Source organism: Clarias gariepinus, chromosome 5 (genome assembly GCF_024256425.1).
Source record: "Clarias gariepinus isolate MV-2021 ecotype Netherlands chromosome 5, CGAR_prim_01v2, whole genome shotgun sequence".
Classification (NCBI taxonomy): Eukaryota; Metazoa; Chordata; class Actinopteri; order Siluriformes; family Clariidae; genus Clarias; species Clarias gariepinus.
This window is the reverse complement of record NC_071104.1, coordinates 20,259,827-20,276,570: the sequence shown is the minus strand read 5'-3', so window position 1 is coordinate 20,276,570 and position 16,744 is coordinate 20,259,827. Positions and strand designations below refer to the sequence as shown.

The 16,744-nt window shown below is 36.6% G+C and overlaps 1 protein-coding gene across 1 annotated transcript in view; it reads left to right on the top strand.

Annotated features, from left to right (window-relative positions):
• The window catches only part of lrp1bb (low density lipoprotein receptor-related protein 1Bb), a 339,963-nt gene that overhangs the window by 239,695 nt on the left and 83,524 nt on the right, over positions 1 to 16,744 (top strand). The window contains exons 37-44 of the mRNA XM_053496592.1: positions 62 to 188; positions 351 to 502; positions 835 to 959; positions 2,200 to 2,592; positions 6,948 to 7,137; positions 9,111 to 9,315; positions 10,847 to 11,039; positions 15,921 to 16,046. Of these exons, the coding sequence (XP_053352567.1) occupies positions 62 to 188; positions 351 to 502; positions 835 to 959; positions 2,200 to 2,592; positions 6,948 to 7,137; positions 9,111 to 9,315; positions 10,847 to 11,039; positions 15,921 to 16,046 (1,511 nt within the window). The remainder of the gene's footprint in view (positions 1 to 61; positions 189 to 350; positions 503 to 834; positions 960 to 2,199; positions 2,593 to 6,947; positions 7,138 to 9,110; positions 9,316 to 10,846; positions 11,040 to 15,920; positions 16,047 to 16,744) is intronic.

Below are 16,744 nucleotides of genomic sequence, written 5' to 3'. Positions count from 1 at the left end.
AAAATAACCAATGACCAATATATACATACTGTATATGTCATCCTCATCTTTCGTTAAACAGTTACCTATTTTGGACCGAGTGGGGGAAGAATCCATGCATAGGCAGAGCACGGCTGGATGGTTCAGATCAGGTCACACTTGTTAGTTCTGGCATTGCTTGGCCAAATGGAATTTCCATTGACTACGAGGTATGGAAAAGTGCTCTCTCTCACTCTCTCTCTGTATGTCTCTCCATCATGTTCCTTGATGCTTCCAGTCTGACTCTTGTTCCTCATTCCTCTTCTGCTGATGATAAAATGGACCTGTACAAAAGAAGATGCGCTGATGTGCATTTTCAAATTGCTTTTCAGGAAAATAGATTATATTGGTGTGACGCTCGAACTGACAAGATAGAGAGGATCAACCTTGAGACTGGGGAAAGCCGGGAGATTGTACTATCAGCCGCCAATGTGGACCTGTTCTCTGTGGCTGTGTTTGGAGCTTACATATACTGGTCTGACAGGTAATTTATTATTTTACTAAATGCTGGGCTTTCCAAAAGTGTTCCACAAAGCCAGCTGCTACAGTCTTGGAGGTTTAACCTCTTTCATGCAAGGACATTCATAGACCTGGCATAAGGCTCTGACATTTCCTCAGCAAGATCCCTGACTTTATGAAAATGTAGCGAACTTTTAATAAGTGTCTTTTTCAAGGTGAGGTTTAGCTCGGCTAGTGTTGAAAATGCAGCTGGCGTGTGAATTTAATTAAGCTCCATTGTTTTTATATTATGTAAGTACCACTGATTATACTGATGCCAGTTTTAATTTCCTGTTTCTGCTGTGCTGATTGTGGCAGAGCTCATGCCAATGGTTCCATTCGCCGTGGACTAAAGAGTGATGCCAGCGAGGCCGTGACAATGAGGAGTGGTCTGGGTGTCAACCTGAAGGATGTGAAAATCTTTAATAGAGGCCGGGAGAAAGGTTGAGGTTTCAACTTAATGTTTTTTTCCCCCCATCTTTCCTTAAATGTTTTTTTTTTTTGTAGCTTTTATTTTATTAAATTGCTCCACAACACAATTCTAGATTACTGTGTCCATGGTCATTGATAAATGTTTTGTCATTAAAACCAGCTTTAATTCCACTAAACAATAAATTCTGCACTGATCCTTTCTGTTTTTGTAGTAATACAAATGAAACCTTTTTAAATACCCAGTAGGCATTATTTGCATGTATTATTTTTATGCAAATAGTGATGTAGAGGCATATCACACTCACGTGTGAAAATGGGAACTTTTAATTAGCCCACACTTTTGGTCAAGTTCGAACATAGTTGCTCTTAAAATTTATATTTTCAATTCCTATGTTGGATGAAGCTGTGCACACTTTACAAACCTTCTCATTTAGCATTTTTTTCTTAAAGTACCCAAATAGGCCACGTACTTATTGGCTGATTCTCCTAAGTTCAAAAACTATAGCAGAAATACAACTACATTTAAATTACAACATTATAAATGGGCAATAACGTCATGTTTTATATTTGCTAGTTTTTATCTGTAATCCTTTTTTAAAATTTAATTATGAACTCCGTCTCTCTCTACACACCCAGATTAGTCATAACATTAACACTGCATACATTAACACATTAACACTGATTATTAAGTATACTGTATATCAGTAAACTGGTGAGATGATCATGGGCACCACGGCTTATCTATACTTTTGTTGAGCAAAGGCCCGCCTGTCTAGTTACAATCTCACAGAAAATCCATTGAAGCCCAACTCATTGAAAATAGTCAGTGCAGGCCATGATAGAAAGGCACCCCGTGCACTGCAGCCTGCCGCACATGAGGCTCAGCAGGCCAAGAGTAGACATTAGTCAGAAACAAGACCATAGAGGCCCCACCCCTCAACCTGCAGCTCCCAAAGGATCCACAGCCAACGTTCTGGTGCCAGACACCACAGCACACCCCCATAGGTCTTGTGGAGTCACGCCCCAGGGGCCAGAGCTGCCTCAGTGGCACAAGGGCAACCTACATACACAAAAATGGTCATAATGTTTTGCTTTGTAATGTTATGGCTGATTGGTGTAAATAGTTTTAGTGTAAAAATAAATTAGGGGTAATGAAACAAAAATGGAATAAGTTTTTTTTTCTTATTACCATTGTATTAATAATAATAATAATAATAATGTAATAAATTTTTTTTTAAAACATTTATTAAGGATTTATTTTGCCTCCCATAGGGACAAACCCCTGTGCTAGAAATAATGGTGGCTGTCAGCAGCTTTGTTTTCACCTGGGCAGTGGCAGGAGGACGTGCTCTTGTGCTCATGGCTACCTTGCGGAGGATGGCTTCGCCTGTCAGAGATATGAAGGTTACCTACTCTACTCAGAAAGGACCATCTTGAAAAGCATTCACCTCTCAGACGAGAGTGATCTCAATTCTCCCCTCCAGCCTTTTGAAAAGCCGGAGTTTTTCAAAAACATTGTCGCACTTGCCTTTGACTACCGTCAGCACACCTCTGACCACAACCGCATCTTCTTCAGTGACATCCATTATGGGAATATTCAGATGGTAAATGATGACTGGTCTGGGAGGCAGATTATAGTGGACAGTAAGTTTACCATTCTTAGTTTTATTTATTTGTTTGTGTTTTTTTAAATCTTTGTGTGCTACATACTGAAGTTGACATGTCCTGCAGTGGACATTTAATAAATAGCTGCTGATTAGGTCACTTGTAGACTAAATGCTGTAATTCTTTTGATTACACATAAAATTATGAATTTCCCAAAGGACAGCTGGAGAGTAGCGGGAAGTGTGCATGCACTGTGAAATCTGTTTTCATCATGATGTCGACTTGTCAATGCACTGACCTGCATATCGTTAAATGTCCTGCTACCATATCCATGCCTGCCTCTTAGCAACCATTTGTGAAAAGCCATTTGCTGGAAGCCTTAAGAGTCAGGTCGCATGATGTATTGCTGGGTCCAACTGCATGCTACACCCAGTAAGAGTGTTATAATGGCCACCTCCATTTTTCTTCAACTAAATGGGAGCAATTTAGCTGTCAGAAATGATGTTTTCAACATTGCATCTCTCTCCATGCGCCCACTATTGATGGATTAAAATATCTTGCCTTGTTTCCACTCTTCTTAAAACTATAACACAAATAGGGATGGAAGAGGGGATGATGCATTCTAAGCTTCTAACTGACATGCCTATTGATTTTTCTATGTAAAATATACAACATGGGAGACATCCTGGTAGCAATCAATAACTGTTTCTGTTGTAGCACACGGTGAAAAAGTTCAATGCCTAACGATGCTTTATTACAAATTAGTAGCCTAATGAGCCTGTTGAAGCTCGTGCTCTCATCTGCATAAAAAAGTGTACCTAATTACAATCTAAACAAGGTGGTTTGCATGGTTTACTCTATAAGGCCCACTTTTTCCAGTAGACATAAGGTTCTCATTAACCTTGAGTGATTTATATGCCTTCTCTTTTAGCAGCTGTAAGGAAATATGCGTCCAGGGATTATAAAGTAGTTACTGGAGATGGTTTGATAGATGCTTGTAAAGATATATTGACTAATGACTAATGTTAATAATTATGAATATTTTATTGCATTTTATTTTTTATTAATTTTAAGAAAATAGGAATCTGGGTAAAGGATTTTGCCTGTGATATTTGTGATCTCATTTAAAAAAAAATTACCTATCCGGGTTTTCATTTCCAACCGTCATCATATAGTCTCTATACAGATTCAGTAGGTCATCTTGGCGGCAGTGCCATGTCTACTACGACTCGTAATAACAGGTAGGAGTTTCCATCACAACTGAAAACATCTAGTACTCGTTAAAATTATTAAGTATTTAGTTCATTCCACAGTGCGGAAACAGTGACCCAAAAAGGTGGCTGATGCTGCAAAGTGTACCAAGATAACATTTATCTAAGCAGTGTTTCGGTAATGATGAGGATGAGGAGGCAAAAACGTTAAGGAGAACTACAAAGCGTTTGTTAACCATGGGTTGTCAGGGAGTGACGAGGTTTAATTGAGATGTCTCAGTGCAAAAAACATTCAGAAAAGTTTATGCTAAATTACTCTAAAAACATAAGTAAATAATAATTTATTTCCATTGAATATGAGTAAAATCATGGCCAGCCTTGTGTATGTTTATGCCCTAGGGGTGTTGCCGCATTCCCCTATCATTAAACATAATTCAGAATTAAGGTGAAGCATTGACATATTTTGCCTGCGCGGGTGCTTTGTTGACACCATGTATACCAGCTGATAAATGAAGTTATATTTCTCTGGATGTAACTGTTACCAGAGTCACAGAAATAAATTGTTTTTAAACGATATGACATAGCATTATGCAGCAATACTATTTAAAAAGTTCACCTTAGCAGAAAAGTAAATAGGTCAGTAAGGAAGTAAGTAACTAAATAAACATGGGTTAAATTAACATAAAAATGTAACATTATTATCTTTTTTTTTATTATAGCTACTGCAAGAATAAGTTTATTTGTTAAATAATTTCTTTGGGTCAACTTTTCCAGAAAGTGTAAAGATTAAGGATGAGGGAGCAGGAACCAGCACTGATCCAGTTAGACTATTGAGTGCTATTGTGTGACCATGAAGTAGATTTGTGCACAAAACGTAATTCAAATGATCAGGCTGGATTACTTCATTCAAGTTATTCATTGTTGCATTAAATGGCCGACATGTTTCAAAATACAAGATATGTACATCAAGGTTAGACTATTCATTATAAATTTAATCGCTACAAAAGTGTTCAATGCTCATTTCAGGCTGTCCAATTGATGTCTATTTTATACATTTTTAACAAACAAAGAAATAAGTCAAACAGAGTTGCCACTAAACAATATAGTTGAAAAGTTTTTAAATATACTGTATATGCTTTGCCACTTATATGCTCTTATAACATGAATACAACTAATTACTAACTAATTACTAATTATCTGTAAACTACAGATGCAGAGTTAGAAAACAAAAAGTTATATACTGTCAGTATAGTGTGTTCCTGTGGTCTACTGGTTCTAATTTAGTTATGTTTTTAACACGGTTAACTCTTACGCAGAATTTTAATAAATAATAAAAGCAGACTATTGGTTTCAGGTGATAAATATGTTGATTTTTAAAAATCCTTTTACTTTTTTGCTTTCTGTTTACACAAACAATGGGAGGGAAACATGGAAAATTATTTTGATTGTTTTACATATTAATATACACAAACAGTACAGATTAAGGGATTTTTAAAATGATTAATTGATTGGCAAACATGTGTTGTCAGTTGAAGTTTGGTGTATCAAATTGACAGCAAAGTCAAACCCTCATAGTTTATTCAGTTATTTAGTTATTTTTCTGTTTCAGTAATTGAAATAGAGTCCATAACTATTGAATAATGAAATATGATTATATGAGCTTTTTTTATATAATGTTCGGATTTTTATTTTAAATAGATTGCATTAGTTAGCTATGATTAAGCATGGTTGCCATGGAGAAGAGCAGTATTTTCTCAGGTTTCATGTATTGTGGAAAAATGCTATGATTCTTCCACTTGCAATTTTTTTAGAGCACAGTCACCTTTAATTTGCTTTGATCATTAATTTCATTAATTGTAAAATCTTTTAGGAGATGACGTATGAGAAAACCAAGAACAGTATGATTGATGCATCCCAATACAAATTTATATCAAACTTAAAAAACTCTATTTTTAAAATATTAAAAAAGAAAAATCCCATTAAACTCACCAGCTGTTAAGAATGGTGGTGGTAGCATTATTACGGGATTAATAAAACGGGATGTAAATGGAATAATAAAGGACGACGACTGCCATAGAATTCTTTAGGATAAATCACAAATCATCAGCTAGAGAGTTAAAAGTTGGCTTTTCCTACGGGATACACATAAAGTGACCAGCAGTTCAACAAATTTAATTTCAAGCCCAATACTGGCCAAACATTTATGTTCATAATGAGTGTATATAAATATCTGTATGCAACTATACATTAATACAAATATTTAGTTGCCAAATAACAGTAAAAAAAAATATTAGATTAACATAAAGAAGTGTTTACATTCGGTATGCTTTATTACTTCCTACATGAGACAAAATAACTGTGAGGAACAGAACTTTTTACAATGGTTTTTCCCATTCAGCCTAGACTAGCCTGGGCTGTTAGGGTTGTTTCACACCTGAAATTAAATACCATCTTTTTTTTATCACAATGCACTGATGTTATATAATCTGGTTTTGAAAAGTCTGTCTCTCTGCTGCTGTCAACAGGAACACATTGGCTCGACGAAGTAGCATTATTTGTTAAAATTAGTTGATGAAAAGCTAACACACAGTGATACTGGCTCCTAAGCACATGTGCGCACAATGTGCGCGCACACATATACACAGAGAAAGAGAGAGAGAGAGAGAGAGAGACTCTTCCTGTCATTGGAAGAAGGTGAAGATGTTAATCATCCATATTCCCCTAATTAAGACACACATACCCTATTAATTACTGCCTGGTTCTCAAACTAGTTATGGGGAAGCATGCTGCCAGACATCGTTTATTGTGAAAAATTAATTAGTGATAGACTCCTGTAGATAGCTTCTATTCATTTAAAAATCTTGTAATAGGATAGTTCATCATTTGACAGTTAAGTGGCTTTCTTTTGTAATGCACAAACCTACCTGAAATGTGTTTTTTTCTTTTTTTACATAATATGTTTTCCTTATTGATGTCATCACTTCAAAGTCTTTGTACTTGAAATTAAATTAAATGAAAGACTGTGTTAGTTTGGCAAATAAAAGTGCATGCCATGAGCAAAATGCAAAACAATGTCTACCATATCTTACTATATTAAATAGATTTTTCCCAGAACCAATTGTTACTCTGTAATCAGAACTGTGCTTGATTCATATAATCTGATTTTCCTCTACCTTTCTTTAGATGTGGGCTCTGTGGAGGGCCTGGCCTACCACCGTGCATGGGACACTGTGTACTGGACCAGCTCTACTACATCCAGTATCAGCAGACACACAGTGGACCAGAGCAAGCATGGAGCCTTCAGAAGGCAGCCTGTAGTCACTATGTCTGAAGATGACCATCCACATGTGCTAGTGCTGGATGAGTGCCAAAAGTCAGTGACATCCTATTGGCACTTTTACTCACCAAGCATAATGACCTACTTATTTAATAATAGTACAACTGGTAATTCTAATCAGGGATTTGCAATCAAAAATGAGCCCACTTTTTCTTTCATTAAACATGATTAGAAAATTAAACAAACAAAAGCACTCTAAGTTGTCACAGAGTAAAAAAGTCATCAGCTGGTGATGTCAAGAAATATAGCCAAAATATTAAAATCTTTCCTATAGGTCATCTGTGCAGAAAGAAGATATGACATTACATAGCTATTTATAGTGTTAATTGATTTTAAGGAAAATGAGCATGCTACTATTCTGCATGCCATGATAATAGATAGATAGATAGATATATAGATATATAGATAGATAGATAGATTGATTGATTGATTGATTGATTGTTTTATTATTTTATTTTTTTTTACCTAACAGATTTGCAGTGAAAGCGTTACACTTGAAGGAGGAACTTTGATATAGGTTATGTTCAGGAAAAAGCAAAATAAAAATTAAATCATTTTGATCCATTTTAGTCTATTAGCTATTAAAATATACTACTGCTAGTACAGTATAACATTTTATCATTATTATTATTATTATTATTATTATTATTATTATTATCATCATGTTTTTATGTTCACTAAAAGCTAAGAAATCAGATTAAAGAGCATTAAAATCCACTGATAAAGTTTTGCTTTAAACTCTAAAGTATGACCTTTCTTGTCTGATTGCTCTTGAATTTTCTTAAGCACACTTCTCTGCTGACCTCAAGGGCCACACAATTAGGCAATGGTCATGTAATTTGACATTATGTGTATAATGCACAGTCAAAGGCTGTGAAATAAATGGGTTAGTCATCAGCTGGTCTGCTGGGACGTCATTTCCTATCTGCAGCAGTGACTTAATTTAAGGCATTTAACCTGAGCTTGACTCACCTTTAAATAAATAACTCCAAAAAAATTATAGAGGACATAACATATACATACATGTATACATATTATTTTTAAATCCTTGCATACACAGATCAGCCATAACATTAAAAGAACTAAGAACTAAATTGAATAACATTGATTATCTGATATAAGAGCAAAATCTGATATACAGTACTATACAAAATCATAGTATAGTATAGATCAGAATCACCAGGTCCAGATGTGTTTGAGTATCTGTGAGATGTGCTGGACTATCAAGTCTGATCCACAAATTCCCCCACCTTGCAACTTAAAGGATTTTCTGCTAATACCTTGGTGCCAGAAACCACAGCATGCCTTCAGAAGTCATGTGTCTTACCTTGATGGGTCATATTTCATATTTTGTGACACAAGAGGGACATATAAAGTATTAGGCAGGTGATTTGTTTTTTTTTTTTTGTTACGGCTGATCAGTGTATTATGTTTATTAGTATAACTGGATTGGTGAGGCTTAAAAGAGAAGAATTTAATTGCCGTTACTTTTTAAAATTGCTTTGAACTCAACAATCTGCATGTACGGTTTAGGAGTAATTTAAAACATTATCAGACTGCAGACGTATAGCCTCCAGCCACCAGTACTTAAGTTGAAGACTGAGTCGTACTGCTATTCATATTATCTCCTGACCTTGGGTTCATCAACTAAATTAAACTTCCAGCTTCTGAGAGAACGTCCTTAGTTGGTAATTTGGTACGTTTTAAGATGGACTACAGACTGTTGTTAATTAGAGTATAATCTCAAATGATTAATTGGCACACACTGCCATGCATTTCACTAATATTCCATTAGTGTGAGGAAGCTGGACTTTTGTCAAAAGACTATTTGTGAAGACAGCTGTGAAGTTACTGTGGGGCTCTGTATGCATTTTTAAATCAGCTTGTATACTAAATGTGCTCTGCTACTCTACTTAGTAAATGAGGCTGATTGATTCCTATTTATTGATTTTAAATTACTTATTCGTACGAGTGTTGCTTTCAGCTGTTGTCTCATTTAAATTTTTCAGCCTAATGTTCTGGACTAACTGGAACGAGCAGCGGCCGAGTATCATGCGCTCCACGTTGGCTGGGAACAATATAAAAGTGGTCATTAGTATAGATGTGTTCACTCCTAATGGACTCACTATCGATAACAAAGCAGAGAAGCTCTACTTTTCTGATGGGAGCCTGGGCAAAATTGAACATTGTGAATATGATGGCTCTAATAGACATGTGAGTACATCTTTTTTTTCTGTTCTGCATTCTTTAGAAAAGTGATATTTGTCATAAGAAAAATGAAATCATAAATCTGTGCTGATTGTAGAAGCGCATCAAATTTAATACAGATTTTAAAAAATCTAAGTTGCGTGACATGAAATAAGCCTCTAGAAAATGTTTTACTGAAGGCAGAAACACTAGGCGGGTTTTACAATTCAGGTTTTAACTATATAGAGATTTCCACCTAATTTATGATCATAAAATGATCACAAAATGATGGATATAAAAGTGTTTTGATGAATATGCAAAGGATTTTTTAGTAATTAGCATTCACTGACACACAGCGCTGTTCATCATGCACTGTATCAACTTCATTATGATTAATTATACCTAAAAAGAACTTCCTATTCATGATACTTGGAATAAATGCAGTTCTTTAGTCTTCAAGTTGTCAAGTAAATCTCTCTACATAGACTTTACTGCAGTTTTCAATTTGTGCTTGGCATGACTTGTTCTTTGTCCACCTCAATTAGTCATATTTGAGCTGGCATGGCCGGGTCAGATTTCATAGCTACAGTATCTCACACTCCGGCCTCCCTGATGCACAATTCCAAAATCTTCCAAAAGCTGCTAATGAAGGCTTACAATAAGAACCCTATAGAAGTGCGCCGTCAGCCAGCCAATTTAAAAGTGAAAAATTAGGCAGAAGCAACTGTACTCGCTGCTGTGAGTTCCCAGCACCACAGTAGGAGTCAGCCCTGTTTCAGTGGTGAAGGGCACAGTGTTTAAGTGTTAAACATTAGGAGAAAGTTTACACTGTACTCAGTCTGGTTCTTAACTTACCGATAAGTTTATATAATATACATATTTGACAAAGTAGGTTTAAACTGTTTTTAAACTGTTGTTTTTTTTGTTTTTGTTTTTTGTTTTCTGTATCACATCGACTGTGTGTAAATTGTATATCTGTGAATTGCAGCTAACTGAAAAGTGTGTTTGACAACTCTGAAATTATAGAAACAGAGATAATTGCTTTTGGACTAGAAAGCTTACACTGCAAATGTAATTTCTAGCCAATATGCTGCATCAAAAACCATCTGGCACACCCCCCGTATTCCCTCCTCCGATCGCCAGTTGTTGTTTGCTCAAGCTGGGTTCTCTTAATCAACACCTGTCCTATTAATCCTGCTATGGTGGCGGGGCTAATGTGATCATGGCTACAAGCGTGTTTCTGTTAATGGCTAAGGCTCCAGAGCCATGAGACAGCTTCCCGTCGCCAGCTCAGAAAGTCCCACAAGGAGTCGTGTGATGTATATCTGTGTCGGCCACCATGACACCTGCATTAACACTAGCAGGATCTGGGCTAAACTAGCTGCTGGGGGATTATGCACAGACCATGTCCTCTGCACACACATTAGTTTTAGCTTTCTAAAACACACTTTTAGCCAGGCTTCAGAATGTATTTTTTTTTTTTTTTCAAATAGTATACTACTTTAATGTTTTCTCTCTACATGCAACATGGGTTATAATTGAATTTATTTGATTGCAGGTTATTGTAAGGTCAGAGTCTGGAATGTTTTTCGGTCTGGCAATTCATGGAAACTACATCTTCTGGTCTGACTGGGCACGACGGGCCGTGCTCCGAACCAACAAGTTTACTGGAGGAGACACAAAAGTGCTGCGAGCTGACATTCCTCACCAGCCTATGGGAATTGTCGCAGTGGCCAAGGACACCAATAACTGTAAGTGCTCACATAATGCAATGGTGGCATCTTTAACTCAGGAATTAATATACTCTTCAAATGGACAATATGTCATTGATATTTCAGAAGTTACCTTTTAATTTATTTTGTGTCATTTCCCATCTCTTTGATGGTACTGTTTAAAATAGCAGCTGAGTCTCTACTGCTTATAGCTGTTTAGATCTTTTAGGAGGATTTGAAATGATAAATGATCATGGTCTTAATTTCCTGGGAAGAAACCTTAAGTGTGAGATGTAATTAATAAAAAAGCAGCCTTGAGCCGCAAAGGGCGTCTCTGAAGTGTTGCAAATGCGAAAAGTAGGACATTGGGAAATGGGTTTAAGAGGCTCCCGGAGGCCTGTGTTCACAAGCCTGCTGTGAGGGATTTTCGCTTTTCATTTATTTCATCATAGCAAATGATTGTAGCTGACTGCCATCGACCGTTCTTGCCAAGGGAAAAGTAACAGTCATCAATGCGGAGGAGACACAGCCATGAATCGACAGGTTACTGATGTGCTGCTATTTTTAAAATCTTCATGTGTGTCTTGATTTCAAGCATGACACTTCTCCATCCTGAGAATCATCCTGTCTTTTTTTTTCTTCAGAGGATTGTAATAAGATGAGACACCAACTGTGTTGTGAAGACTAATTTCCATAATCATGCAGTCATTGTGCAGTGAATTATTGATGCTACAATCATAGATGGGGGCTTGCAGTCCACGGAGCCTCTGCTGTCATACTGTAGGTCCTACTGTGATACACTGAGAGAGAAATTAAACATTTGGCAGCAGTGCCGGCATTTATATGTTATGCAAACCATTTAAAATTGAACACTGAGGATTTTAATTTGTTTGTTTTTTTCCCCTTTTTTTTTATTTGACCCTCCAATATTCGAGGTTCCATGCACCCCAATACCTGTGTAGAGGTAATTTGATGCAAATGGCTTCCCCTGTTTTAGCAGAATATTGCTCTTGATGTTTTTAATATTTATATTTTTCCTTGCCAACCATGCCTTACCTTCAGTGCTCTGATTCTTCTGTTAATGCAAGTTTGAATATGCATACATTCATGCCTTAGTCATCTCATATTAAACAAAGAACTCAGCGATGGTTCATTATCAGTCATGTTTTTCTCCATAAACACATTTTTGCTACAGTTCAAGCAGTCTGTCATGTCCCACATGTCACACTCCTTAAAGCAATGTGCTGTTTCTTGTCTGAATAAGCACTTAAGCACACTCAGCATATCTAAACTTCTAAAATTATTCACTTATAAAATTATAAAATTAGTTGACAAAGCTAATTCTTTTACCTATTTTTTTTTTTTTTTTTTTAAACTTTGGACACATCTAGCTGCACAGTGGTGTAGTGGTTAGCACTGTCGCCGCGCACCTCTAGGGTCTGGGTTCGATTCTGTGTGCATGGAGTTGGCATCTTCTCCCAGTACTTGGTGGGTTTCCTCCGGGTACTCCTGTTTTCTCCCACAGTCCAAAGACATGTAGGTTAGGTTAATTGGCGTTCCCAAAATTGCCTGTGTGTAATGTGTGAGTGTATGTGTATGCCTTGCGATGGATTGGCACCCTGTCCAGGGTGTACCCCGCCTCGTGCCCCAAGTCTCCTGGGATAGGCTCCAAGCCCTCTGTAACCCTGAATACAGGATAAAGCGGTATAGAAGATAAGTGAATGAGTAGATACACCTTCTAATTCCATGGTCTTTCTATTGAATTGTTGTAAAACAATGCTGAAGGCATCCACAATGTTCAATAATATCTTTTGAGCAGTTGATATTGGGATGTGTCTGCTACTTATGTTCTGTAAAGCCTTTATAACAGCTCTAATCCGAGGAATTGTTAATTGGTTTGCTTTTGAGGCTGGTAACTCTAAATGAACTTCTCCTCTGCAGCAGAGGTAAATTTTTGTCTTGCTTTTCTGCAATTATCTTCACGAGAGCCAGTTTCATCATGATGCTTAAATGCACTGTTCTTATACTGTTTTGTAAAGCTGTTTCAGAACAGCTGACCTTTATGTCCTAAAATAACAACTGATTGCTGTTGTTGGGTTTATTTAATTACTCAATACCATATTTGTTATTTCATAATTTCAACAAATTCACTATTGTTTTAGAATGTGGAAAGTAAATCCAAACTTGTGCTCAAACTTTTTTACACTGTATTTCCAGTGTAAATAAATGAAACTGAATATATTTTCAGTTTTTCAGAGGCTGGGAGTAAAAAGAGAACTATTTAAATGTTCTTTTGTACAGCCAAGAACAGATCATTGACTGTGCTTTGCTTTTGGCTGTGACCTGCTGCTCTTCACTGAGTCAGAAATGAAAATAGTGAATAGTGAAGCAGTTTGTAAGGTTCTCCTGGGAAAAGCTAAACACAGACCTGGACAAGGGTTTTTGCAAATTCATTATTTCTTTTATTTTGCCCCCTTTTATTTTGCCCATTTTGCTCCCCATATGACGTCAGGAAGAGAAAAAAATCTAAATGATGTGTTTGAGCCCAGGCTTCTGCATATAGTAAAAAGAGGAGAAAATAGGAGATTCCTTTTCTTCCATTCAATTCAATTTTATTTGTAAAGCCTTTTTAACAATTGTCATTGTCGCAAAGCAGCTTTACACAACCAAAAGCAAATGGAAATTTGTAGGAAATGTGGATGAATAAAAATAAAAGTCGCTGATGAGCAAGCTGAGGGTGACTGTGGGAAGGAAAAACTCCCTGAGATGGCAATAGGAAGAAACCTTGAGAAGAACCAGTATTAACAGGGAACCCATCCTCATTTGGGTGATAATAAATAGCAGAAATTGTTTTGAGAGCATACTGTGTGTTAGGTGGCTGAAAGTCTTTAAGTTAATATGGAGTCCAGTTCATTATTGAAAGCTCAGGTAGAATGTAGGAAATTTTAGTCCTGAATATGAGCCCAGTACTGTCTTCATGGTAAAGTGGAATCGTCCTCGGACACCACACTCATCCCAAGCAGACCACATCCATGTGGCGACATTTCTAACCAGAAACGGGGCACCATGACAAGTCAGACAGGTCCAGAGGCCAGAGGGAATCTGGATCACTGGCAGCTCAGGGGTGGCATGTGTAGCTCAGCAGAGAGAGGGAGAGCTAGACAGAGATAAGAGAAGAAAGGAGAAGAAAAGCAGAGATAACAGTTAGGTATGGTCAAAGTCACATAATGTATAAGGTGAATGTATATTTGAATGTTCTGCCAAATACCTAAATATTTAGTGCAGAGTGCAAGCAGGGACTCCGGCAGGACTATGACAGCATAACTGAAAGGGAGAGCCAGAAGGGAACACAGACATAAGCCTCTCTGGGACGTTAAGCAACCAATCACTTGCTTCACAAAGTGATCAATGACAGTGGGGAAGCATCCATACCAGTTCACCATAATACTCTATGTCTGTAAGTCCCCCAGACCTGCTCCTTTACCCAAGGCAAATCTACTCACGAAAATACTAAATAAATAGGATTTAAGCCTAGACCTAAACCCTGAGATTGTGTCCCAAACATTAACTGAAAGGCTATTCGAAAACTTTTGGGCTGTGAGAAAAAGCTCTGCCCCTGTTGTAGTTTTCATAATATGTGGTACTGACAAGCAGCCTGCATTCTTTGATTCAAGTAGGCGTGGCGGATCATAAGACTCTAGGAGTTTACTCAGGTGCACTAAACAATTTAATGCTTTATACGTCAAAAGTAGTATTTTAAAATCGATGCTTCACTGGAAGCCAATGCAGTGTGGATAAGATTCGGGTGAAGTGCTTATATCTTCTGTTTTTAGTGAGGACTCTTGCTGCTGCATTCTGAACTAACTGGAGCTTCATTATGCATCTAGGTAAACAAGAAGACAATAAGGTGTTTTAACAGTCCAACCTAGAGGAATATAAAAGCATTAACTATTTTTTTTGCATTGTTTAGATAATAAATTTCTTATCTTGGCAAGATTTCTGAAATAAGAGAATGCTATCTTGGTAATATTATCTACATGAGCTTCAAATGAAAGATTGGAATCTATAATTACATCAAGATATTTTACTGTTGCACTTAATGCAACAGAAAGGCCAGCCAAAGTTACAGTGGGTTTAAAAAACTTGCTTCTAGCTGCATGTAGTCCTATGACCAAAATCCTGTCTTCTCAGGATTAAGCAGAAGAAAGTTAATTAACATACAGTCTCTTATGACCTTCACACATTGCTCAACTTTATTAAGCAGTTTTTTTCTCATCTGGTTTTGCTGAGACATACAACTGTGAATCATCATTATAACAGTGAAAACTAATACCATGTTTATGAATTATGTTGCCCAGAGGAAGCATGTAAAGATAAAAAGCAGTGAGCCTAAAACCGAACCCTGTGGAACAACAAACTTTACTTGAGAATAGGCAGAATAGTCACCATTTAAAGCTACAAACTGATGACGGATCAGAACAAGTGCTGTCTCTATGTGCTGTGGTGAGGCCCAAATCCTGACTGATACAGTTTTGTATGCTATTCCAATGTACAGTAGATATGAACAGTACAGTAGATATGGAATCTTTTCCAGGATCTTAGAGATAAAGGGGAGGTTTTATATCGGCTAACAGGAATCAAGGTCAGGTTTCAAGGTCAGGAATCAAGGTCATAAAATGTTCTCTTATGTTGTATATGTACTCACAGCGAAAATCCATTTGAATGTCAAAAAATTATTTAAAAGAAAAACAGAATTGTGTATGCCAGGTGACATTTAATGCTTCCTGACAGCAGCTCATCTGGGGTTTGCTTTATTTTTGTATCTCAACAAATGTTATGAACATGCTTTTTTTTTTTTTTTTTTTGTGTGTGTGTGTGTGTGTGTGTGTGTGTCTGTGTGTGTCTGTGTGTGTTCTCCAGGCGAGTTGTCCCCATGCCGGGTGCTGAATGGCGGTTGTGGTGATCTGTGCCTCTTGACTCCAGACGGCACAGTAAACTGCAGCTGCCGAGGAGAACGAGTCCTGCTTGATGACAACAGATGTGTGTGTAAGTCATCATAAACTTGTTTTTCATATCGTTCTTTTCAAAATCACTCAGGAAGAGCACCTGAAGAGTAATTTCTGTCTTTCAGTCTGTAATATGTCTTAACGCAAATAGAACATTTCATGTCATAATGTAACTGTGCAGTGTAGCATAAATTAGAGACATTTATTTTTCCAGCATCATTTAGTGTTTAGTCAAGTATTCTAATGAGTGAAATGTTGCGGGAACCTAGTGACTTTGTGTGTAGCATGATGGTTGTTTTATCTCTCAAATGGCTGATCCATCCATGCGCCACCTTTATAATTAACGGTATATTTGTTATTATTTTTAATGTTATTATTATCAATTTTTAAAAACATTTTTTACATTGTTTGCTATTAATTTTCTAGCAGTAAAAAGTTATATTAATTAAATTAATTACCACATTTTAATTTAACAATTTTTTTTTTATTATTTTGATGGGGTGAGAAGAGCTGTTTACATCGAAGCCGTTCAGTTGGTTACAAAAGCAAAACAACATTTCTGCAAAATGCATTCAACTTCTTATAGAATCCATGTTTAGATGATTCAATGTATAGTAAAAGTTTAGTATCACTACATTTCTTTGTAATGAAGATTTTATGAGTTTTATTAATCAGTTTAATTTTACACTGCCTGGAAAAAAATTGCAGCAGAAATATAAATATGCAGATTTTTTTAAA